The sequence below is a fragment of the Castor canadensis genome, chromosome 18 (genome assembly GCF_047511655.1).
Source record: "Castor canadensis chromosome 18, mCasCan1.hap1v2, whole genome shotgun sequence".
NCBI lineage: Eukaryota > Metazoa > Chordata > Mammalia > Rodentia > Castoridae > Castor > Castor canadensis.
Genome location: NC_133403.1, coordinates 40,583,674 through 40,609,663, shown reverse-complemented (window position 1 = coordinate 40,609,663; position 25,990 = coordinate 40,583,674). Strand labels below are relative to the sequence as shown.

General features: G+C 40.9%; 1 protein-coding gene and 1 pseudogene across 1 annotated transcript; one reads left to right on the top strand and one right to left on the bottom strand.

Moving 5' to 3' along the window:
* The first annotated feature begins 1,653 nt into the window (after nucleotides 1-1,653).
* Vps33a (VPS33A core subunit of CORVET and HOPS complexes) lies at nucleotides 1,654-24,139 on the top strand. Its single transcript, XM_074061098.1, has 13 exons — nucleotides 1,654-1,824; nucleotides 3,356-3,421; nucleotides 3,793-3,920; nucleotides 4,912-5,098; nucleotides 9,950-10,066; nucleotides 11,084-11,258; nucleotides 15,734-15,927; nucleotides 17,429-17,555; nucleotides 19,237-19,304; nucleotides 20,063-20,200; nucleotides 21,828-21,965; nucleotides 23,063-23,231; nucleotides 23,594-24,139. Exons 1-13 carry the CDS (start codon nucleotides 1,723-1,725, stop codon nucleotides 23,773-23,775), a joined length of 1,791 nt encoding a protein of 596 aa, XP_073917199.1. The 5' UTR covers nucleotides 1,654-1,722; the 3' UTR covers nucleotides 23,776-24,139.
* Nucleotides 8,353-8,457, bottom strand: LOC141419118 (small nucleolar RNA SNORA40; annotated as a pseudogene).
* Nucleotides 24,140-25,990: the final 1,851 nt, after the last annotated feature.

Here is a 25,990-nt window from a genome sequence, read left to right as displayed (position 1 = left end):
TAGTTCTATAGATCTCTCCAAAACAACCAGAGCAAAATGGACTGGAGGTGTGGTTCAGATGGTAGATCTGCATTAAAACCATGAAGCCCTGATGCTGAGTTCAAACCCCTGTCCCACCAAAAAAACTCAGGGCCTACACCTTGAGTCACTCTGCCAGCCCTTTTTCATGATGGGTTTTTTTCAAGATAGGGTTTCACGAACTATGTGCCTGAGCTGGCTTTGAACCACAATCCTGATCTCTGCCTTCTGAGTAACTAGGATTACAGTCATGAGCCACTAGCACCTGGCATTGAGCTCAACATTTACTCTCACAGGTGTCACTGTGATATACTCTCAGTTGATCAAAAGACCCACAGGTGAAGAGAGTTTGAGATACTCAGACCCACTGCAAAAAAATGAATTGAGAACTAGAGCATGGAAAGGTTTGTTTGTGTGCTGCAAAATTACCTTAAAATCTAAATGTCTGTGCTTGAGGGAATCAAGAGTTTGAGAATAAGTTTTTGGTTCGGTTTTCGTTTTTGAGATGAATCTCACTATGCAGCCCAGGCTGGCCTCAAACTCCTGACCCTCCAGCCTCAGTTTCCAGAGTGCTTCTACCCCAAGCCTGCTAAGAATGAGTTTTGATTGACTGATTGATCGATTGCTTTTCTGCATCACCCCCTAATTCCCTTCTGCTTACTCAGACTCTGTAATTGCTTCATGAGTCTTCAGTGAAGACAGTGAAGGGGACCATGTTCTGGCGTACCAAACCTTTTTTTAAAATTTTTTTTTGTGGCACTGGGGCTTGTTAGGAGGTGCTCTACCACTTGAGCCACTCCTCCTGCCGTTTTTTGTGTTGGGTATTTTGGACATAGGGTCTCCTGAGCTACTTACCCAAGCCGGCTTCCAAACGCGGTCCCCCTGATCTCACCGCTTACAGACGTGAGCCACCGGCGCCGGGCCCAAACATTTTTGAGTCTCTGTCATTATATCCCGAATGACCCATTTCCTATCTAAAGTATCGAAACATATATCTTAATAATTTATTAAGCAGTTAAATTACGGGCATCCTGCTCAGCCTTTCACTTGGATTACACGATTTGCACCCTCTTTGACCCTCACAATTCGGGAAGTAAGAGAATTTTACTGATAAGCAAATGGTAGAGCCTAGACTCCAGACTTGATAGTATTTGTTTGAATTAACATGTTGCTGTAAAGGCTTGTAAGGAAGGGCTAAAAACCGGAAAAGTCATTTAAGATTCCCTCGGCCCCTAACCGCAAATTTTAGCTGACAAACCAAAGGAGCCTTCATTAGTGCAAAGCAAAGGGCCTTCTGATGTTTTTAATTTAAAAAGATTTGCATATAGGTTTAGCCTCAAATTACCATTGTACAGCAAGTATTCTTACTAAGAAAGAAATAAGCAAGTTTTGTTTTTTTCAGACGGGATCTCGCAATGTGGCCTCGAACTCACTACTCTCCTGCTTCAGCCTCCTAAGTGCTAGCATTACAGGTCGGCGAAAAAGATTCAGTCTCCATCCTTAAAATCCCTTTTCGGAGCCCCGAGACGTCTAGACAGAAGAGGCGGACGCTAGGACCGCGGGGAGCCTACCAAGTAATTCCAACTTCCGTATCGGTGTGCGTCAGCGGGCGGGATCACGTGGGTGCTCGGTCACGTGACAGCGGCCCCAGCGTAGCGAAAAGTGGGCGCGGTTGGAGCTAAGGGGAAGGGGTGGTGGGTCAAGATGGCGGCGCACCTGTCCTACGGCCGAGTGAACCTGAACGTGCTGCGCGAGGCGGTGCGTCGCGAGCTGCGCGAGTTCCTGGACAAGTGCGCGGGAAGCAAGGTGAGGGACGGGAGGCAGCCGCACCTCCCTCGCCTTTCCTGCTCCGGCCTGGCCTCCTCCGGTCCCCGCCCGTGCACGGGGCTCCCAGGGGCTTCATGGGTGTGCAGGCGGCGACCACCAGGCAGGAGGGCCGACACCCACGCCCCGAAGTCGGCGCGGCCTCGCGACTGTTTGGTGACAACGGAATAAGGCACCGTGCCATAGCCTAGCTCCTGGGGAGCCCGTAAGGCCGGTGCCCTCTGGGCCAGGACAGGCAGCCCGGCCCGAGGCTGCCGGTGTCTCTGCGTCCGCTGTGACAGCGCCCGAACGTGTCAGTACGCATTGTACCCGAAGCACCGACCCCTTGCCGCTTTCTGCTCACACAGGTTATGAAAGATGTCGTTACTTGAAATTTCAACTTGGCCTTCCTAAAATAGGGCTGTTTTTCTTGTTGGAGCACTCAGCTCGCAAGGGAGGAAGACACTGTACATCAGGGACTTTGTAGTGTGCCTTTTTTTTTTTTCGGTGTGGTTTGGAGACAGGGCCTCCATATGTATGTAGCCCAGGTTGGCCTCCTACCGTCCATCCTCCTGCCAACGATGCCCCAGTACTGAAATTACAGCCATGCACCACCACTCGCGACCGTAGGATTAAGTGTTGTTTCCTCTCTGTCCTGAGGATTTATCAGTTCTTCCTAAGGAACTGGCAGTACTACTCTGAAGAGAAAAGTAGAAGGAAGAAGCCTCAGGAATCAATCTTAGAATAGAACCACAAGGGGTAGAGTGATTGCTTGCAGCCATTGAGAGAAGAAAGCAGGCTAAATCATAGGGGCCCAGATTAAATTCAAGTGATACTGGAATTTGAGATCATGGATGGTATCAGTGCCAAAATCATGAATGTAATGTTATAATTTTATAAAATGTTACCACTGGGGAAAACTGAATGAAGTGCTCAGGGATCTCTATTATTTCTTGCAACTAAAGTCAATAATTATTTAAATAAATTCAACTAAAGGAAAAGAAACTGGAGCTTTTATCAGTAGAAATTCTCACAGGGACCATGGGTGGTGGTACATATCTGTAATCCCAGCATTTGGGAGGCTGAGGCAGGGATCATCTCGAGTTTGAGGCCGCTCTGGGCTACACAGTGACACAGTGAGACCCTCTTCTCAAAAACCAAAAAAAATAAATAAATACTCATAGGGGCCTAGAGCACTGACTTGTGTCAAAATATGATTTGTATTACAATAAAAGTTGAAATTTTGTATGATTGACAGTTTTCACATGGTTTTATAATACCATGACACAGATGTCACCTCCTGTTGACAGTGATTAGTTCTGACTTCTCAGGGAACCCAGTAGAATCACTTGCCCCTCATCCTATGTTCCTTCAGACCCTCATGTGATGAATGTGGTCAGAGTCAATTTAAAACAAATTTTTAACTCCATGCTTGAAGAAAATGTTACTACAGTCTATGACTGCTGTTTTCTGTTGATATTGCTGAATTTCCTGAGATGATCTGTAATAAGAGAATGTCCCTCCCCTCTTACAGGCAATAGTTTGGGATGAGTATTTAACGGGACCATTTGGCCTGATTGCACAATATTCACTGCTGAAGGTAATGAGCTGTTTGGGTTTTGTTCAGGGATTAATAGTGCTGCACTCTAGTAGTGATGATAGATTTTTAAATTCAGACCCATTTGCAAAATGATCTTTACAGATGTTGACTCTAATATGTGATTAACACTTTGCATGCTTGTGTGCTGATCTTAGCATTATATTATGTGACCATTACCTGGTAGTCTTTAATAGTTCATTTTGTCAGTCAGTTAAATTCCAATGCAGTATCAGTGACTGTGTCCTGAAACTGTCATTTGTGCACTTGGCTTTGTGGGAGGGAGTCTGATTTTGACAATAAGGTATGATTTCTGAGTCTGGAATGATAAGTGTCAGGATTTTTGTTAACTTGTTCTGTATGTGTTTTCCTAGGAACATGAAGTAGAAAAAATGTTCACGCTTAAAGGAAGTCGTTTGCCAGCAGCTGATGTCAAGAATATTATTTTTTTTGTCAGACCCAGGCTAGAATTAATGGATATAATTGCTGAAAATGTGCTCAGGTATCTCAGAGCTTATATTTGGTTAGAAGAGGTTGGCATTTATGTATATTTTTTTTGGCAGGGGGGTCTCGGGTTTGAACTCAGGGCTTCATGCTCACAAAGCAGTGCTCTAGTGCTTGAGCCACACCTGCAGTCCCTTCTAATGATTTTTAACATACTGAATGTTTTCTCATTGCAAACCCCCACTCTTGCCAGTGCATTGACAGGTAGTCTTTTGGAAAACTGGGACAGGCATGGAAGAACACTGGAGAGGGGATGGAAACTTGTGAAGGTGTTATAAACAGTGTGAGAGAAATCTTATCATATAACCTCATTCTCTCAGGATAGCTAAAAATTTAAAACAGGGACACTTTTAAAAAGAAATAAACCTCTAATGGGTTATTTTTCAGTATACAAAGTGCAGCACACTTGAATTTCATAAGTGAATAAGTAAGAGCTGATTAAAATTTAATATAGCATACAATCTGTAGAGGAAGTTCTCTCTGCACAGTCTGCATTCTGTGGTACAATTGATTGATGCAACTCCTAAAATCTTAAAAGCATATGGGCTATTTTTGGAAGTCCACTATCAAGGAGAGAGTAGGAGTCAAGAGTGAGCTCTCATTTTAATATAAGACTGTTGAATTGGTTTGGTTAAAGAACATTTGTTTTCAATAGGACATAGATGTCCTGTTTTGATAAAGTTGAGAGCTTTAATGCTTTGTAAGTGTTTTAAGAGGATGCAAGAAGATACACCACAAGTACCTCAGTATATAACATTGAGTCAAGGACCATGTAGAAATCAGAGCTGCTTTCATTTTTTGGGTGGATGGGAATAAAGGGCACAGAACTGTTAACTTTTAAGTCTGAGAGTCATTCTTCCTAGGTGAATCTAACCAGCATTTATTTAGTGCCTACAGTGTGCCAGGCAGTAGTTAAAAATAAGTAATATTAATAATAAGCCTCTGACCCTAAGGAGCTCATAAACTAATAATTGTTACTTCCTTTACAGTGAAGACAGACGTGGCCCAGCCCGGGATTTTCACATTTTATTTGTACCTCGCCGCAGCTTGCTATGTGAACAGCGACTAAAGGACCTGGGTGTTTTGGGATCCTTTATCCACAGGGAGGAGTATAGTTTAGATCTCATTCCATTTGATGGGGATCTCTTATCCATGGAATCGGAGGGTGCATTCAAAGTAAGTTTGGCATTTCTGTGACATCAGACTTTAGATTTTGCCAAATTTATGAGTGTGAAAGTGTTATATATTGGGTTTTTTTTTGTTGTGTTGTTTTGTTTGTTTTTGAGACAGTCTTGCTATGTAGCTCAAGGCTGGCCTAGAGAACATCCTGAATGTCTATAAACATGAAATGAGCTTCAGCTTCACAGAGATAATGGAATACAAATTAAACAGTATCACAGGCCAGGTGTGATATTACACACCTGTAGTCCCAGCACTTAGGAGGCACGAGTTTGACGCCACTCTGAGCTATGCAAGGAGACCCTGTCTCAAAAAAATTAAAGTAGTATCTGCAATTAAGTTGTTAGTGTATTCACACAGTTATGAAACTCACTACCATCTAATTTTGGAACAATTTAATCATCTTCTAAAGAAATCCACACCCATTAGCAGTCCTGTCTGTTGTTCCTTTTTGTACCCACTGGTCTTCCCTAATCTGTTTTGTCTGTATGGATTTGCCTGTTTTGGAGAGTTCTTGTCAATGAAAGCATGTAATAGATACTTGTCTTTTGTGTCTGGCTTCTTCCTCTTAGCATAATATTTTCACAGTGCATTCATGTTGTGACATATGTCAGTACTTCATTTCTTTTTATTGCCAAGTCATATGTCCCTCATTTGGGTTATCTTTCATCAGTTGATGGGTAACTGATGGGCTGTTTTCACTTTGGGGCTGTCGTACTGTGAGTATTCATACAAGATTTTGAGTGTAGTTTCATTTCTCTTACGTGTTCATGGGAGTAGAATTTCTGGGTGTTATGGTAACTATGTTTAACATTTTGGGGAGCTGCCAAACCTTTTTGCACAGTAGCTGTCCCATTTTGTACACCCACCAGCTGTAATTGTGCTGGTGTCACTTGTTACTGTCTTTTCCAGCTGGGTGTGAAGTGGTATTTCATGGTGGCTTTCATTTATCTTATTTTTATTACAAGGTTGTAAGAATTCTTAAATGCATTCCAGATGCAGGTCTCTTATCACATAGAGGATTTCCAAATATTTTCCTCCATTCTGTGGGTTCTGTTTACTTTCTTGGTGAAAGTGGAGTCCTCTGATGCAAAAAGTTTTTAATTTGGATGAAATCCAACTGATCTATTTTTTTCTCTTGCTACTTGTGCTTTTGGTGTCACATTTAAGAAACAATTGCCTAACCTAAGGTCACAAAGAGTCACTCCTGTTTCCTTCTAAGAGTTTTGTAAAGTTTAACTCTTACATTAGAGATAGGGGTCCAACTTCTTTTTTGATTGTGGATATTTGTTCCAGCACCATTTGTTGAAAAGACTGTTTTCCTCCTGAATTTATCTTGGTATCCTTGCTGAAAATCATTTGTCCATAATGTAAGCATTTATTTCTGGTCCCTCAATTCTGTCCCACTGATCTGGATGTCTGACTTTATGCCAGTACTATACTGTCTTGATTACTGTAGCTTTGTTGTAAACTTTTTGTTTTTGTTTTTTTGTGGTACTGGATTTGAACTCAGCTTCACACTTACTGAATAATTGCTCTACTGTTTGAGTCTCACCCTCAGCCCCTGTTTGTAAACTTTGAAATAGGAAGTGTGAGTCCTTCAAGCTAAAGTTAAATATGTCACTCTTTTCTTTCAGTTTGCACTTTTCGAATCTTTTTTCCTCCATAAGCATTGGAGACTGAACCCAAGGCCTTGAGCATGCAAGGCAGGCACTGTAACCCTGAACTACATCCCCAGCCCTGTTTTTCTGTTTGTTTGTTTCTTGAAGCAGAGTTTTACGATGTATCAGGTACATGGAATCAGGCTGCCCTTGAACTTGGCCATCTTTCTTCTCCTAGGCAGCCTCCTAAGTGCTGGGATTACATGCCTGGCTTCTAGTCCTGTTTTTGGGGTCTTAATAAATCCTTCTCAACTCTGAAGACATAGAAAATCTTCCATTTTCTTTTAAAAGTTGCAAAGTTTTCCTTTTCATATTTAGGTTTTTAATCTGGCTTCATTTTGTATATTTGTGTGCTGTGAATGTGGTGCTCATTTATATCCTTTTTGCCAGTAGTTCCAGCAATATTTTTCCCTGCTAATTTTTTTCAGCATTTGTTTACGAGTAAATGTACGTACCTTTCTGTCTGGCTCTGGAAAGGTTTTTTGCCAGTATGTTGATATATTCACTTTTGCCATCTTTATTTCAGTAGACACCTTCTTTCATAAGAATGTTACTTTGACCAAGGCACTGGTGGCTCATGACTGTAATCCTAGCTACTCAGGAGGCAGAGATCAGGAGGATCACAGTTGGAAGCCAGCCCGGGCAAATAGTTGGAGAGACCGCATTTCAAAAAAAAACAATCGCAAAAAGGTGGAGTGCCTCACTAGTAAGCATGAGGCCCTGAGTTCAAACCCCAGTGCTGCCAAAAATAAGTGTTATTATTCTTTAAAATTTGAGAATATTTAATAAACACAATCCATGCACATGATAAATGTCTTTGAGTCAGAGGACACAGAGTGAAAAGTAAGCTACTCTCAACCTCAGGCCTTAGACTGCCACCTCCTTCTAGGAGCAGTCCCTGTTCTCACCTCTTTTTCTTTTTGTTTTAGTGACTTTTAAAATAGTCCTTCATTTTTTTCTGAGAAGGTTTATACAGCTCTAGCTCATAGCATATATGATGTTTTCCCCACCTTTCAGTGAATGGTGGCATATCTTGCTCTTAGTTCATTTTGTAGTCTCTTTTTTTGGGGGGCAGGGGGCAGTACTGGAAATCGAACTCAGGGCCTCACAATTGCTAGGCAGGCATTCTACTACTTGAGCTACTGCTGCAGCCCTTGGAGTCATTTTCTGCCCTTTATGAGCACGTTTCTATATTTTCATTGGAAGCTACGTCATGTTCTGTGGTTTGGATGGATAATTCATCCAAGCCAGTCCTGGATAATCATTGAGTCAGTCCTCTTTGAAGGGTATTGCTGTGTTTCTCCTTGCACCTGTTAGAGTCAATGCTGTGTGAATTTCCGTGGACATGAGTCCCTGTATCTGTGGCCCTAGCTCCCCAGGCTCTCCTCTTCCATTTATCTATTGACTTTGCTTATGATGGTTTTTACTGAAGGTTGGTGGGGCTTCGTGGGGTTTTTTTTGTTTTGTTTTTTGTTTTTGTTTTTTTTTGGGATTTGAAGTCAGGGCCTCACACTTGCTAGGTAAGTACAGGCCTACCTACCACTTAAGCCATACTCGCATCCTCTGTGGTTTTTTTTTTTTTTTTCCTAACATATTCGTTCTTATATGTATCAAAACTCATATTGTACACTGAGTTCTGGGTTGCAAAAGAGGATTTAGTTTTTGCACCTGTCTGTAAGTCCGTCCACAAGTTTGTATGAGTTTTTTTGTTTTTTTTGCAATACTGGGTCTTGAACTCAGGACCTTCCTTGAGCCACTTCACCAGCTCAAGTTTTTTGTGGTAGGGTTTTTCAAGATAGGGTCTCAAAAACTATTTGCCCGGGCTGGCTTCGAACTGCGATCCTCCTGATCTCTGCCTCCTGAGTAGCTGGGATTACAGGTGTGAGCCACTGGCGCCTGGCTTATATGAACTTCAATATAGTCACATTTATCCACATTTCCATTTGCTAGGTAGGTGCTCTACCACTTGAGGCACTCTGCCAGCCCTGTTTTGGGCTGGGTATTTTTTGAGGTTATGGTCTCTTGAACTGTTTGCTTCAAACCGAGATTCCCCTAATCGCTGCCTCCTGAGTAGCCAAGATTACAGGCATCAGCCACCAGCACCCTGCTGAAATCTTTAAAAGATGAACTTATGTAGCCAGACATGGCATATGTCTATAATCAGATATTTAGGAGGTGGAGGAAAAGATCATGGCCAAGATAGGAGGATGGAAGTCCAGGCAAAAGCACCAGGCACTATATGAAAAACAAACTAGAGGCACTTGCCTAGCATTGGAGAGGTCCTGGATTCAACCCCCAGTATCGCCAAAAAAAAAAAAGAAGGATTCTGAAGTTGTCTTGTGGGACTTTGCAAAATGCCCAGAGAACATGCCTTCTTGAAATGGCTAACCAAGTTTATACTTACCAGTGCATGAGCACCCAGTGCAAGCCTTTACTCATCAGTCATTCCCTACCCTACCCCACCATGGCAATTGAACTGAGGCTTCACACTTGCTAGGCAAGCATCTGCTGCTTGATGAGCCATGCCCTCAGCCCTGTAGGTGGTTTTTTCTTTTTCTTTCTTTCTTTCTTTTTTTTTTTTTTTTTTTTGTGGTACTGGGGCTTGAACTTAGGGCCCACACCACTCCTCTGGCCCTTTTTTTGCAGAGGGCTTTTTCAAGATAGGGTCTCACAGAACTATTTCCCCGGGCTGGCTTCCAACTGCAATCCTCCTGAGTAGTTAGGTTTACAGGTGTGAGCCACTGGCACCTGGCCCTGTAGCTGTTTTTGAGACTGGGTCTTGGTAACTTTGCCTGGGCTGGCCTTAAACTCACTCTCTCCTGCCTCTGCCTCCCAAGTTAACTGGGATTTCAGGTGTGGGTCATCACTCCTAGCTTTCATCAGTCTTTTATTGGTGAAATGATCAATTAAGAAAAGCTACACACACATGTTTCTGTTTCAGGAGTCTCAGATGTGCTTGGGATCATGGCTTCCACAGCTATGTCCTGCTGAGGACTGCTGGCCTCAGGGTTTAGGCTGCCACAAAGTAGCTTTGTAGTATGGGCTGCGGTCCCCAGCACCCCAGTGAAATGTGAAATAGATGGGAGTGGTTTTATTTTCCATTGCTGAATCCCAGGGCCAGAGCCAGGCACTGACAGGTCCCTGGGAGGTGACCATGGCTACAGTAACCAGCTTTTCTCCCCTGCAGGAGTGCTACCTGGAAGGTGACCAGACAAGCCTGTATCACGCAGCCAAGGGGCTGATGACCCTGCAAGCTCTGTATGGAACAATCCCCCAGATCTTTGGAAAAGGAGAATGTGCTCGGGTGAGAACCAACTGTTTTCTGGTGGTGAACGAGGCAGGAGGAGATCCTGGTACCAAAAATTGAGGAGAAAGGAGAAATTCTTCACAAACAAATATAGCCAAGCCTTGTTATTTACAAGTTCTGTGTTTGGGAGTTTGCTTCCTCACTGTAATTAGTGTTTATTGTGCTTTGTGGATACACCAGAGTAGTGAGAAATTTGCTTCCCATTGGGCATACTCCCGGCTAAGATTGAAAAGGTGACACTTTGCCTTCTTGTTTCAGGTCTGGGACTGCAAACAAGCGTCTCTTTCAGTCTTTCTAGTGTTGAATTTTCCACACTTTTTTTCTTTTTTCTTGGTGACTTTTCTGTTTGAAGGGAGCCAAGCATAGTGCTGAAGTATGTCTAGTGCTGCTGAGCGCAGGAAGGCTGTGATGTGGCTTACAGAGAAAATAATGTATTAGATAAGCTTCCTTCAGGCCAGTTACAGATCTGTTGGCCACGACGTCAGCGTGAATAACTCAACAATATATATTAAATCAATGTCTAAACAGAAACACATGTGAAACAAGGTTATGTTGATGAGTTGACAAAAGCTTCTGTTTCTGGATATACCCATATCCAGAAGTACAGATTCCTAACTGCATTTCCCCCAGGAGCAATGATTCAGTATTCGCTACTTCAGTGTTTGCAGTGCCTTTGTGGAACATAACTACCTCACCTTAAATAACAAGTACATGCTGCAACTGATACTATGCCTCGCTGGGAAATAGTAGCTACCATCGGCTCTCAGTGTTGGAATGGATGGTCAACAGCAAATTTTTTTTTTTTAAGCTGTGCTGAGGTTTGAACTTGCTAAGCAGACACTCTGCCACTTGAGCCACTTTGCCAGCCCTAGAAAATGTTTTCCTGGAAGATTCTTACTTCTTATAAATTTCATCCTTGAAGTTTTTCTCCTTTTTATATTTATTTGGCTTTTTGTGTTTAGTGGAATTTTAGTTCCCAGGAGGGCCTCACCTGATCCAGTATTTTGTTTCCAGCAAGTGGCCAATATGATGATCAGGATGAAGAGAGAGTTTACAGGAAGCCAGAATTCTATATTTCCTGTTTTTGATAACCTCTTACTACTTGATCGAAATGTGGACTTACTAACGCCTCTTGCTACCCAGCTTACCTACGAAGGACTCATTGATGAAATTTATGGCATTCAGAACAGTAAGTAAAGTGACATCTATTTTCACCTGTAGGTAATATAAAAAAAATTATGTGGAAGCTATCATTTTTATATTATATTCTCAAGCATAATTTGAACTTAAAGATTCAATTTTTTTTTTCTGGTACTAGGGTTTAAAATTCAGTGCCTATACCTTGAGCCACTCCACCAGCCCTTTTTGGTGGTGGATTTTTTTTGAGATGGGGTCTCAAGGAACTATTTTCCCTGGCTGGCTTTGAACCTTGATCCTCCTGATCTGTGCCCTCCTGAGTAGCTAGGATTACAGGCATGAGCCACTGATGCCTGGCACAGATTCAGTTTTTAAGATGATTTCAAAGTGTAGGATAAAGCAAACCTTTTGGGAAACAATTTGGGAACATGTAAACTTTAACTCTTGGCCCAGGACAGTCTAAGCCCTGAGGGTGTCCCTGGAGGAGTCATTTCAAAACAGGCGATCAGGCTGATTGGTATAAAAAGGTTTTATTACTATTTGTTTTCCAGAATTTTCTAAACAATCCAAATGTTTGAGAACATTAGAAAATATTATGGAACCATTCAACTAATAAATATGGAAGATGAAAAAGTATATAGCCAAACTGACTCCAATTATAGATTTTATATATGTGTATGTATATAATATATAGTTTATATAACATGTACATATCATTTATATTTTAATATATGATCCAATATGGTATATACATATATATGAAGTATGTAAAATGACCAAATAGGAACACCAGAATAAAGAAAAATAACTTGAGAAGGAATAATCAAACCTTGCCTCCAAAGGTTATTTTAGAAAGGTTTCTTTTGCATATAAATCAGAGAACGTTTGAAAAAATAAAAATACTGACTTTTGACTTTCAGGCACTAAGATTAACTGATAGCCGAGCAAACTGCTATTGTCAGTGACACAAGGGTTGGCCAGATGTTCAGTGTCCAGCCTGGGCCTGTCTCCGTATATAGAGGCTATGGGTTAACATGAGTGGCACTGCAGGCCCTGTGGCTGGCAGTAGATCAGGAGGACTTGTGAAAGAGGTGCTATGCACTGAGTTTGGAAGGAAAGGTAGAGTTAAGATGGAAGTGCTGGGCAGAGGCAGGTAGTGTAATAAGTGCAGGGCTGGGTGAGACACCAGCTTGCAAACGCAAATAGCACAGATGGGGGAAATCCTCAGAGAGAAAAGATCTTGGCCTCCCCCGAGGTTGGAATTTGGCCTTGGTGGGTTTGGTCATAAGAATGTTTTGTTTGGCTCATGTAATATTTGTGTCTGTCAGCTTTTAAAATTTGAGAACTAATAATCTTGATTTATGCTGTCTTTAAAAATATCTAAGCTCTGGCAGATGCCAAGATGTCATTCCCACATGGCAGCTGCTTCCCCATGAAGGTAACACCTTTAGACAGCGTCCCTGATGTCCACCTCACCACAGACTCTCCCACCCCCAACATGTGTGTCTCACTCCCTCATTTTCATCAGTCCCTGGCTTCTGTTGCCATCCTGGAGCCAAGAAATGACCTGAAGGGGAGTGGTGGAATAGTTAAGAAAAGTGGTGTGAATTCCATAGAGACAGAAAGCAGCAGAGCTGGTGGAGTGGCTCAAGTGATAGAGACAGAAAGCAGACAAGTGTTTGCCAGGGACTGGGGGGTCAAGAAACGGGAGTGACTGCTTGTAGACTACAGATAATTAAAGATACTGGCTACAGTTGTAAAAGTGTGTATGTGCTAAATGCTCCTGAATTATTCCCCATAAAATGACTAAGGTGGTAAATGTTGTGTACTGTGTATTTTGCCACAAGAATGAATGAGAGAATGTTGTGTATGAGTGGACAGCTGAGGGAATAAAAATGAAAAGAGACTTGAAGAGGCATTTCCACAAAACACTCAAATTGTTGTCAGGATCTTTAATGGTAAGATTGGGAAAAGTTTTAATTCGCTCCCCAAAGTGGCACTGGGATTTGAACTCAGGGCCTCACTCTTGCTAGGCAGGTGCTTTTATGCTTGAGTCACTCTGACAGCCCATTTTTGTGATGGGTTTTTTCAAGATACGGTTCTCAAACTATTTGCTTGGGCTGGCTTCAAACCTCAATCCTCTGCCTTCTGATTACAGACGTGAGGACTCCAAAATGGCATCCTAAATATATTTCTAAATTCTATTTCATTGGCAAATGGATTCATCTCATGAGAGCCCTCTGTTAGGTAATGACTGGTAATCAAACAAACTCGAGGTCATTACAGAGAGCCTAGAGTTTGAGACGGGGAAGGGTCTGAGGAGAGGTGGCCTATGAGTAGGTCTCAGGGGATGGCTGTGTAAGAGAGGTGAGAGGTAGGCAAGAAGAGAGATGCATGTAAACCCACAGCCTCTATGTAGTGTTTTTTAATAAATCAAACATTAATTAAGGAGAAACTGGAAAAGTAGAAGAAAGAAAACATAGCTCCTCATTATCCTTCCAGTCCTTGTCCATTCCCCTTGCAGCCCAAACTTTGGGACATTTAGTGTTAACGTTTTTATATTTTCTTTTTATTTTTGGGGGGTGGGACTGGGGTTTGAACTCAAGTCTTCATGCTTGCAAAGCAGATGCTTTACTGCTTGAACCCCACATCCACCATTTTGCTCTGGTTATTTTGCCCAGGCTGACCTTGAACCTTGATCCTCCCAATCTCAGCCTCCCAAGTAGCTAGGATTACAGGCATGAGCCATCAGTCTCCAGCTTTAGTATTTTCTTGTCTTTTTTTTCTTTGCAGTTTATTTTAGTTCACAAAAAAAGAATCGGGTTATACAAATTGTTTTGAACCTAACTTTTGATTTGGTGTAATAATGAGCATTTCCCACACATATCCAGAATTCAGTAGTTTATTGAGATTATGTCTTGGTTTGCAGTCATTCCCCAATGATAGCCATTTGTTTTTCATGATTAAAGCGTCTGTCCATATAAGATTTTATCACGATCAGATTATTCTCTTTCCCTGGATTCCTTGATGCAGGATTTCTAAAGGTCAAAAGGTATTAACATTAGCATTACGTAACTTAAGGTATTTCTAAATGTTGCTGTTACCTTTCATAACCTCAGTTTATGTGCCATCAGTATTTTTTTTTTTTGGAGACAGGGTCTTGTTATGACCTCAAATTTTTGATCCTCCTGCCTCAGCCTCCCAAGTGCTAGGATTACAGGAGTATACCACCATGCCTGGCTTTGCCGTGCCATCAGTTCTACTTGAAGATATTTGGGTCATCCCAGGGAAGCACTGACTAAATTGCTTTGGCAGGAGCAGAGACAGCAGAAGTAACCTATGGCTCTGTTTTAGAGGAAGTGGAAACATGCGAAGGAATTTGGGTATTAGTCTAGATTAGAGTGGACCACTTTTTCTGTGAGGGCCCAGATAAGAAATAGTTTGTTTTTTTCAGCTTGCATAATATTTGGAATCTCCTCACCTCTGCCATTGTAAGGTGAAAGCAGACATCCACAGTACAATAAAACTTTATTTACGAAAACAGGAAGTTGGTAGAATTTGGCCATTGGACATGGTTTCTGATCCTTGTTCTAGAACTATTTTGGACTACAACCCATACTTACAAATATATTTTATGTCACAATCCAGCACAGACACAGGCATGTATGTATGTGTGTATAGGACAGAAACAGAAGTTGTATTTTTAAAAAAACCAGAAAGCTACCCTTCCTTTACTTCATGTGATGCACTCCGGGATTTTCTGTTTTTCTTGTTGATCTTATGTTTTTTAATGCTCTTAGCAACTCATGAGCTTGATTTCATGATCTGTTAATGGAACATGACTGACTGACTTGTTCTGGTTGTCTTTGGTGGTGCTGGGGCCTTAAGAATGCTAAGCAAGCATTCTACCACTTGAGCCACGCCCCAAGTCCTGACCTACAGTTTGGAAACCAAAAGAGAACAATGGGGAGATCCTTAATAGATTTTTTTTTTTTAAGTGGGAAAGTGACATAATCCCTGGCTGAGTTTAGGAATTGGATGTTGCTGGGATTTATTTTTTATTTTTAATTTTTTGGGGCAGTACTGGGGATTGAACTCAGGGCCTCGTGCTTGCTAGGCAAATGCTCTACCACTTGAACCATACCCAAGTCCTGCAGTGTTTTAAATAGGTGCTCCCAAAGAAAATGAGAAGCATGGTATCAATATTAAAGGGTAACTATTCCTGCACTTGGACCATGGGAAAATAAAAACCCCACAGCTCTATGCCATTTTCTTGTAAAGCTGTCTTCAGTTCCCTATTGAGTTAGAAATTACCTTTTGTGCCTGGGTACTTGGCTGTTGGTTCCCTTTTTTTTTTTTAAGAGATTAATTAATTAGTTTGTCTATTGGTGGTACTAGGGGTTTGAACTCAGGACCTCGACCTTGTTAGGCAAGCACTCTACCACTTGAACCATCCCCCCCTACCCCCAATTGATTATTGGTTCTTCCAGTAATTGCACACCGGTGCTTGTTCCTTCTGTTGTTCAGCTTATGTGAAATTACCTCCAGAGAAATTTGCACCTAAGAAGCAGGGCGATAGTGGGAAGGACCTCCCCACTGAGGCAAAGAAGCTTCAGCTAAATTCTGCAGAGGAGCTTTATGCTGAGATCCGGGACAAGAACTTCAATGCAGTGGGCTCAGTGCTCAGCAAAAAGGCAAAGATCATCTCTGCAGCGTTCGAGGTGAGACAGGCTGTGGTTGGCATCCTCCACCCTGAGGAGAAAAGAGTTCCGGAAACATGAAGCCATTTAGCAGGGCTTTGGTATAGCATGCCTTTGTCACCCTTAATAACTGCAGATTCAGGACCCAAGGTTTCTTTTCTTTTTTTTTTTTTTTTCTTTTTTCTTTCCCTGTAGTTTTGGGGCTTGAACTCAGGGCCTACACCTTGAGCCACTCCATCAGCCCTTTTTTGTGATGGATTTTTTTTCAAGATAGGGTCTCATGAACTATTTGCCGGGGCTGGCTTGGAACCGTGATCTTCCTGATCTCTGCCTCCTGAGTAGCTAGAATAATAGGTGTGAGCTACCATCGCCCAGGTAGGTTTCCTTTTAGACTTTTTCTTAGACCCTGTGACAGAATGGGCTCTGTTAAGTTTCTCTCCTTTTTTAGAGGATGTGGTCCACAAGAGTTTGTAATTTTTTTGTAGTGAAAGTGATAGTAAAGTTGATTAGGAAAGGAATACACTTTCAATAGACTGAAAGCAGGTCATGTCTAGAGAGAGAATGAGAATGACCAAGAGTTTGTAGTTTATAAGCTTTCATTATAACATTTTCTTTATCTTCTTCCTCTAAGCTTTTTTCCTACCTCACTTAAGAGGAAGCAGCTGTACTATAAATAAAAGATCATCTGTAATAGATCTTGTAATTCATGATGAAAACTCCAGGTTCAGCCAACATGACAGTGCCAGGAGAACCCCACATGTGTGGAGGGTGATAATGAGATCGAAATCCCTGGCAGCCCAGAGCTGTTAAATTGATGGCTTCATTATCACCTTCCTGCCTCCTCTTGTCGTGTCTGGTTTATTTTTGTAAGTGCCTTTTTGAAACATGGGAATTCAGTAAGATGATAAACTCTCAGTATTTAGACTTTGGAAACATAAATTGGGAGAGTTTTTGAGAACTAATTTCCACTGGTATGTGGTTCCAGAGGTTTTTTTTTTTAGGAATTATATTCATGAACTGTTCTTCCTATTTCTGAAGACACTTTGTGGTTGAAATTAATTAAATTTTTCTCCCCAAAATGTTCTTGTCACTAAACTAGGTTCACTTTGTTCATGGGCTATACTCAAGACAGTTTCAGCACCTAGGTTGGATTGGTATCTGTTATAAAGGAAATTTTTTATTTATGATCCCCTCAGCACATAGCCTAGCTTTTTAATTTTAGTTTTTTATTCAGAAATTTGTATCCCACTAATCCTCAGATGTCAAAAATACTGATACAATCTATGAGCCAGTGCATAGGAAGAGAATTGTAGACATTTGCTCTCTAAAGAAGTGCTCTGTGGAAAGTAGACACCGTGAACTCTTTCGGTGAGATAATTATCTTTTCTGTAATTCTGTGTAATGTTGGAGTGGTTTTGGACTGACTTATATGTATCCCGTTCTTTCTTTCACATTCATTTAAATGAGGCATCCTCTCAGATAATCTGCCCTGGCTGATGGTGCTGCTGTCTTTCTGTTCCAGGAGAGGCACAACGCCAAGACCGTGGGGGAGATTAAGCAGTTTGTTTCACAGTTGCCCCACATGCAGGCAGCAAGGGGTTCTCTTGCAAACCACACTTCGATTGCAGAGTTAATCAAAGATGTCACTAGTAAGTATCCTTCAGCATGATTCTTTTAGCCTAGGGCTGAGTCTAATATATAATATACAGCATCCTGATAATTAGCACCCTTATGCTTCCTCAGGAAAGTTAGCACTCTGTGTATGTGTGTGTGTGTATATATATATATTTTTTTCTTTTTTTTGCAGTGCTAGGGATTCAACCCAGATTCTTGTGTATGCCAGGCAAGCACTCTACACTTGAGCTATGCTCCAGCCCTTTTGTTTTAACTTTATTTTTGAGACAGGGTCTCCCTACCTTTGCCCAGGCTGACCTTGGACTCTCCACCCTCCTGCCTCCACCTCCTGAGTAGCTGGGATTACAGATGTGCATCACCACACCCAACTTATTTTATTTTATTAATTTAATTTATTCATTTTATTTTACTTTACATTTTATTTATTTTAATTTCATTTTACTTTATTTTTTACTGGGGATTGAACCCAGGTCCTCATACATGCAAAGCATACACTCCTACCACTGAGCAACAACACCAGCCCTTTCAGTTCTATTTCAGTATCGTACATGCTTCTCAGTATTAGGTAAGCATATGAATGTTAACAGTTAAGAATGCTCCATTTAAACTAGAGGTGTGGCTCAAGCAGTAGAGCACCTGCTTTCCAAGTGAGAAGCCCTGAGTTCAAAACCCCAGTCCCACCAAATGAAAAAAGAGAATGCACCATTTTTAGCTGGGCATGGTAGGGTACACCTGGTATTCCAGCTGCACAGGAGGAGAGGACAGGAGGATTGTGGTTCAAAGCCAGCCCGGTCAAAAAGTTAGTGAGAATCTATCTCAAAAACAAAGTAAAGGGCTAGTGGAGTGGTTCAAGTGGTAGGATGCTTGCCTAGCAAGCATGAGACTGGGTTCAATACCCAGTACCACAAAAAAAAGTTCCATTTCTGATTAACTCATATTAATCATATGACTAAATATTTTGAGGCAATTAATTTTTTAGTGTCTTTTTTTTTTATTTGAAGGATTAATATAATGTTCTGTGGGCTTTTTTGTTTGTTTTTGCTTTACCTTGAAGATTTTTTGCAGAATTGGCAGAGAAAATCCTTTGTTAAGTATTTCACAAAAGCTCCAAAGATTTATATTAAACTAGAAAATGAGTTTGTTCATTGAAACACAGGGTTGTAAAAGCTGAGTAAGAGGTGGTTCTGTGCCCTGTTTTATGAAGTATGCTTTGAATCTTAAATAAAACACAATCTTGGAAAATTAGTCCTTTGCTTTCATACCTGAAATGAAAATCAGTTGAAGTTAGGTTGAATCTGATAAAAGTGAAATGCTCTTGGGAAACTAGCTTTCATTGACACTGAGATTTATTCTGCAAAATCCTGACATGTATTTAATTCTAATGATACCAAAGGATATAGTCAGTAGCTGACTATATCTAAATAGAATTTAGGAGTTCATAATTCTAGAGTTTTCCATGGTTCTTAGAAGAGTCTCTTGAGGTAATAGTTTCAACTCATGCTTGCTTTTCTTTTTTGCATGCCTTTTTAATTTTTTTATTTTTCTTGGTGGGACTGAGGTTTGAACTTAGGGCTTTGTACTTGCAAAGTAGGTATGTCTTGTTTCTTAACCATACTTTGTATGTAAAAGCACACTACTCAAGTAAATTAACATTTATTGATTTTCTAAGTTGCAAATTTGCTAATTACATTTTAGCTTCTGAAGACTTCTTTGATAAATTAACAGTGGAACAGGAGTTTATGTCTGGGATAGACACTGATAAGGTATGTAGAGAATACAACTGTTCTAAACATAAGATTATAAGTACTCAGTTTGATTCCCATGCCATGCCTAAATATTTTTAGGAGTAAATGGAAAATGTACAAATAGGGATTTTATCAACTAACAGAGATTTAACACTACTCTCTGTAAGACATGTTCTGAAGTACATAGAAAGATGAAGCCTCATCTCTGAGATCTAAGGTTGAGGACTATAATAGATAAATTATGATATTTGCTTTTTGGAATGGGGATGTAGCTCAGAGGTACCTGCCTAGCATGCATGAGACCCTGGGTTTGACCTCCAATACCACCAAAAACCCCTCAAAATCTCAAGATACATTTCCTGAAATATTCAACTTTATTAAAAATTTTTTAAAATATGTCTGTTACTTTGTTAGATAAGTTGCTGCTATTCTTAAGATAGATGAGGTCACACAAACCCCAAACATTTGGTAGCCTCTCAGAAGGTTGCCCATAGTGGTAGGTGTGTCAAGGCCAGCATTTAGATTGGCTAATGATGTCCTCATTGCTTTGGGCTCCTACAATTTGATCTGATAAATGGTGTGTTTGTGTGGTGGCTAGGGACTGTGTGTGGTGTGGCAGGGGCTGAGGGATACCTTAAGCAGGAGTTAGCAAGTAAGAAAAAATGAGCCATTCTCCCACACATTTCTTTTCTTGGCTTAGGAAAATAATAATAGACATCAAATTCCTTTAAGTCCCCAAACTTGAGAGTCATTATATGTATACATTTTGCTTCTAGGTCAACAATTACATCGAGGATTGCATTGCCCAAAAGCATCCATTGATCAAGGTATTAAGGCTAGTTTGCCTCCAATCTGTGTGCAATAGTGGACTCAAACAAAAAGTTTTGGATTATTACAAAAGAGAAATTCTCCAGGTAGTGTATTTTTAAATTTTTAATTTGCCAAGTGGGGAAGCATCTTTTAAATATACTTCATGGCAGGTGTGGTGGTACATATCTGTAAATCCCAGGAGGATCTAGAGTTCAAGGATAGCCTAGGCAAAGGTAGCTCAGACCCTGTCTCAGAAACAGATTAAAAACAAAAAGGCTGGAGGTGTGGCTCAAGTGGTGGAACACTTGCCTAGCATGCCCACAGCCCTGGGTTCAATTCCCAGTCCTGGGAAAAAGGAAAATAATTCCGTGCGTTTGTCCACAGAGAGAGACACTATTTTGGTATATTGTTACTGCTATCTTTTTGATTCTTTAACACCTCAGGAATTGTTCTGGATATCATTTTTATTGTAGTTGTATAATAGTAATATGAAACACTAATCACTTACTGTGTGCCTGGTTCATTGGAACAGCTTCAACAAATGAGTATGCATTTATTTAATCCTCACATCAGCCCTGGGCTATGTAGCCAGATCCTGTCTCAAAAAAATTCTTAAGCCTTCAATAACTCTTTTGCTTTTGTCTTTTTTAAGTTATACAAATAATATGTGTTCTCATAATATCCCAAAATGCAGAAGTATATAAAGCAAAATATGAATATCCCACTGCCTTGTGTGCTCTCCCCTTTTCCTCCACAGATGTGACCCATGTCAGAAACTTGGTTTGCCTCCCTGTAGACTCTCATAGGCAAAGAACGTTTATGTACACAAACTCCAGAGTGAGGCTGGCTGGATCCAGCCCAGCTCTGCTTTCAGTGGTTATATGACCTTGGGCAAGTTATTTGAACATCTCTGTCAAATGGAGATAAGAGTAATACCTATCTTACAGAGTTGTAAGAATGACAAAAGTTAATGATTATAAAGTGCTTAGACCAGAACTGTTCCCAGCTCATAGAAAGTGTTATGTAAGTGTTGGCAATTACTATGTTTTAAACAGAAAATAAATGCCATTTACATAGTATTTTACTTTGGCTTATTTTTGAGCTTTCGAGGCAGGCACTCTACTGCTTGAGCTATACCTCCAGCCCTGTGTAGTATCCTATGGTTATCATTTTTTGTTCTTAAGATTATATCCAGGAGGGGGTGGGGGCAGGGGGGAGAAATGATCCAAGCCTTGTATGCACATATGAATAATAAAATAAATTTAAAAAGACTATATCCAGGGATGATGGAGTGGCTCAAGTGGTAGAGCACCTGGCTAGCAAGCGTGAGACCCTGAGTTCAAACCCCAGTACTGCCAAAAAAAAAAAAAGACTATATACAAATGATCATATCAGGATGCATAATCTGCTTCATCCTTTTTTAAAGTTAATTATATCCTATATAAAATATATTGTAATTTTATGCTTACTTAGCTTGAGCCCACAAATTCTGACTTTAAAAATTTTAAATCCCACGTTGGACAAAGAGCTGGATTAATAGTAATGGACAAGCAGTTTTAGCACAAGTTTTGTTCATCTGTCCCATCCCCAGTGTTCATCAACAGTCATTGCTGGACCTTGGTAACATTCCTTGGAGTATAAACCAAATTGATTTCTGAGAAGTGCTCTGTTTTGAAAATCGCAGCAGCCCTCCTCTTGATCTGACATTGAGGCCAATGACTTCTCTTGCAGACCTATGGCTATGAGTACATCCTGACCTTGAACAACCTAGAGAAGGCCGGCCTGCTAAAGTCACAGACTGGGGGCAGAAACAATTATCCCACAATTCGGAAAACGTTACGCCTCTGGATGGATGATGTTAATGAGCAAGTAGGATGCACTCCTCCACTTAACTCCATCTAGTCACTGGTTACATAGCTCACTATGACAGCACATGCTACCTGGGCTACACATCTGCCATGCTCCTAGAAGCCATCTTCTAATGTATTTGAAAATACAGCGTATCGTGTGTTGTATCCTTCAGAATCTCAGCAGGAGACACAATGCTGTCAAACTGGGTGCTTTGAGGAGTGATTGATAAAGATGTGGGCGGGGTAGACTAGTGAGAGGCAGTGCAGTGGGGAACCCTTAGAATTCTTTCTCATTCTTTCTCTACATATTGAGGGTTTTTGTTTGACTGTTAACGGTGCTATACCTTGGTTAGCATGTGCTCTGCCACTGAGGTACACCCCCAGACCCTGCACAGTGGCTTTAAAGATGTGTCTTATTTTGTGATTTAACAGATTCATAAGATAGAAATCCAGGTTGTTTGCAGCGTTTTGCAGTTACAGCCTTGTTGCAGTTAATATGTTTGTTCTTTGGTTTATTTTTTGATGGTTTACAAGCACCTCTATAGGACGGATGCCTAAAAGCAGAATTGCTGTTTCCAAGGTTGCATATGTTATTACTCAGCTAGAGAGTACCACAGTATCCACTAAGGCATTTCTTGCCAAATGAAATGACAATTTTTCTCTCTCCCTCTCTCTTTTTGGTGGTCCTGGGGTTTCAACTCAGGGTTTGGTACTCGCTAGGCAGGCACCCTACCACTCAAGCCACACCTCTAGTCCTACTCAAATGACAATTTTTCATCTTCTATACCTGGACCTTCTTTGAATGGCTTTTTAATATTTGAGTCAGAAGTGAAGCCCTGACTAAGCGTGGTGGTACACACCTGTATTTTCAGCAATTGGGAGTTTGAGGCAGGAGGATTGAAAATTTTGGGCCAGCCAGGGCTACATAGTGAGACTGTCTCAAAAAAACAAAACAAAAATATAAATCCCTCTCTGCTAAGAATAGAGCCCATCTGGGGTGAATTGGAGCAGGGGGTTATTTTGTATTTCTGTCTTAAAATAATTGTGGGTTACTTAAAAGATCACAGGCAGCTCCCAATCTCTGTTTACACATTTTTTTCTTTTACTCTTTAACAGAATCCGACAGACATATCCTATGTGTACAGTGGTTATGCACCACTCAGTGTGCGACTTGCTCAGCTGCTTTCCCGACCTGGCTGGCGGAGTATTGAGGAGGTTCTCCGCATACTCCCAGGGCCCCACTTTGAAGAGCGGCAGCCACTGCCCACAGGGCTCCAAAAGAAACGTAAGTCTCAGTCTAGAATCTGTGGACAATTATGTGCTGTTAGTGTGTTTTTTGTGTTGTATAATTGCTTTGTAAAAGACATTTGTAAAGTACTTAGGAGTCAGAGTCAAATAGCCCTCTTTTGTTAGATGGTAACATATATTATGTTCACTGGAGCCATGCTAGTCCCTCAGGACTCTGCATTGAGGCTCCTAATTGTTAGAAAAGACACTGAGATCTAAATCAGTGTTCCCAAGTTTCAGATGAACTGTCTGCCCCAAAACACATTTGACCTATTCTTAGGAATGAAAAAATGTTTTGAGAGTCAGGAAGAGAAGCACCAATAATAAATACTTTTGAATTGTGAAATGTTTACATTTTAGGTCAACCTGGAGAAAACCGAGTGACTCTGGTATTTTTCCTTGGAGGTGTAACCTTTGCTGAAATAGCTGCCCTGCGGTTTCTCTCACAATTGGAAGATGGAGGTACAGAGTATGTAATTGCCACCACTAAACTAATGAATGGAGCCAGCTGGATAGAGGCTCTAATGGAAAAGCCTTTCTAGGATGTTCAAAGGACACTGAACATGTGCACTGCAGAATAAACCTTCTCTTTAAATAAGTTGCTGAAAGAAAGGGAAACCTCACAGAAGACATACAGGAATCAGAAGTTAATTTGGGGTCTGCTTCTTAGGAATATTGTTCCTGCTTCTCTTTTGTGTTCCTAATTTTTTGAAAGAAAGGAGAATCAACTTAGATGGAAGAAACACTGGTTTTGAAATTTTTAAGCTCAGGGTCTTCATTAGCAGCCTCTGGAAATATAGTAAGAATGTGGGGATAATCTATACAGCTGCATACATGGGGACAGTTCTTAAGAAAGCAGAGACAGGAGGTAAAAATGAAAATAAAAGCAGAAAGTTCCAGCTCTGATCCACAGTGCTGTATTTCTGGAAGACACATCACACATAGGATAGTGGTTACATGCTGAGGGCTTTTTCTTGCAGAGGAGGGACATTATACTACAGTATCCATTACAGACCTTTGTCTTATTTGATCTGTAAGGGAAACCTTGTTTTCTTCCTAACAAGTTTAGAGGAGCTTCTTGGCCAAAGTTTCTGACCTTTCAGCTACATCTGTGTAGGTTCCATGTCTTTGAAGAGCTTTCCACATTGAAGAATGTAGTAATTGGGGAACAGCTGCCAGAGAATTTAACCATTCTAAAACACTTTCTTAGTGCACATGTTAACTCAAAGGCATTCCAGTGGTAGATGCCATTTTTTCATTTTTTTCTCTGTCCATCATGGGCCTAACATCCTGGTAGTCCCACTGTGAGCAGTTGGCAAGTCTTCTTCAGCACCTTGCAACTTCATCTCCATAGTAACTGCAACATGAGCTTCTCTACCAGTATGTGACCAGTTGTACTCAACCTCATGTTTGAAAATATCCAGCTCAGCCAGATGTCGGTGGCTCACACCTGTAATCCTAGCTACTCAGGAGGCAGAGATCAGGACGATCGCAGTTCAAAGCCAGCCCTGGCAAATAGTTCATGAGACCCTATATTGAAAAAACCTATCACAAAAGGGGCTGGTGGGGTGGGCTCAAGGTAAAGACCCTGAGTTCAAGCTCCAGTACCACAAAAAAAAAAAAAAAAAAAAAAATCCAGCTCAGTTTCAGTCCCTAGTCTGGTAACCTCCACCATCCCTGAGTGATTTTGTTAACAGTCTTAGAGTCCAGCAGTTACATCTGCCACTACTTCTTCAGGGCACTCTTAGCTATGAAAGAGCAGGGATGTTGATGGAGAAGTTGGGAGTCTGTTCTTGCCTCCCTCCTGCTTATCCCATCATTTGGAGGAGTTAAGAGCAGGAAACCAAGTTGATGGCTTTTCTGCTGTTGCCGAAGTCTCCAGAAAAAGTAGCTGGTCTCCACCTTTACCAGGTGCCATTCCTGGCCAAGTTTCTAGTGTTAATTATTAATCATATGTTTCCCCTCACCTTTTTCAGTAGTGGAATTCTAAACGATGCAATTCAGAATTCAAATTCTGTCTTTAAAAAAAATATTAGTGTAAAAATGAGGCATGGCAGAGGTAATGTTTACAGATTTGTTTCTCATGGAATTAATTCGGCCTCGACATTCAGTATTTTGAAATGGAAAAACATTCCAAAATGCAAAAGCATTCTTGTTTTAGAAAATCCTTTTTCAAATACTCCAGGGATATTAGTTTATACCTTCAAGCCCCAGCAGTTGTCAGATGCTTTATACAATGAAATCCATCTGTGTCTCAATGTTTTTGGCTCCTGGGATTCAATTCAAGTCTGGTCAAGTCTTCTTGGCTGAGGTTTTAGTCCTATGAACAGATACCCATTTGTAGTCTCATGTGTCTACATTCACTCTTGACTATACTTGCTTGCTCATAGTATAGCTAGGTCAGCTCCCAAAATGTATTCAGCAGAAGACTTACTAAAAACATCAATTGCTGCATTTGTATGCAAATAGAAAGTGGTGGATAATTATATATTATACACCTTTCTGTAAGTTCACTTAATACTTGAAGCTGGATATGTCTCAAAGGAGCATAATTCTTGGAGAGGGCGGATTGTTTACATCATGTCTGGACTTTTGTCTAGTTGAGTAGACAGTTCTACACCTGTAGTCCCCTTAATACAGAAGTCTGTGTAGACAGCATTTGGTGTCTTGTTATACAGACTTGACTTTTAGCCAACAGTGAAACAAGTATTTCAACTGGTTTAATTCTGGACTCAGAGAGGAAAAGTTAAAACAGGA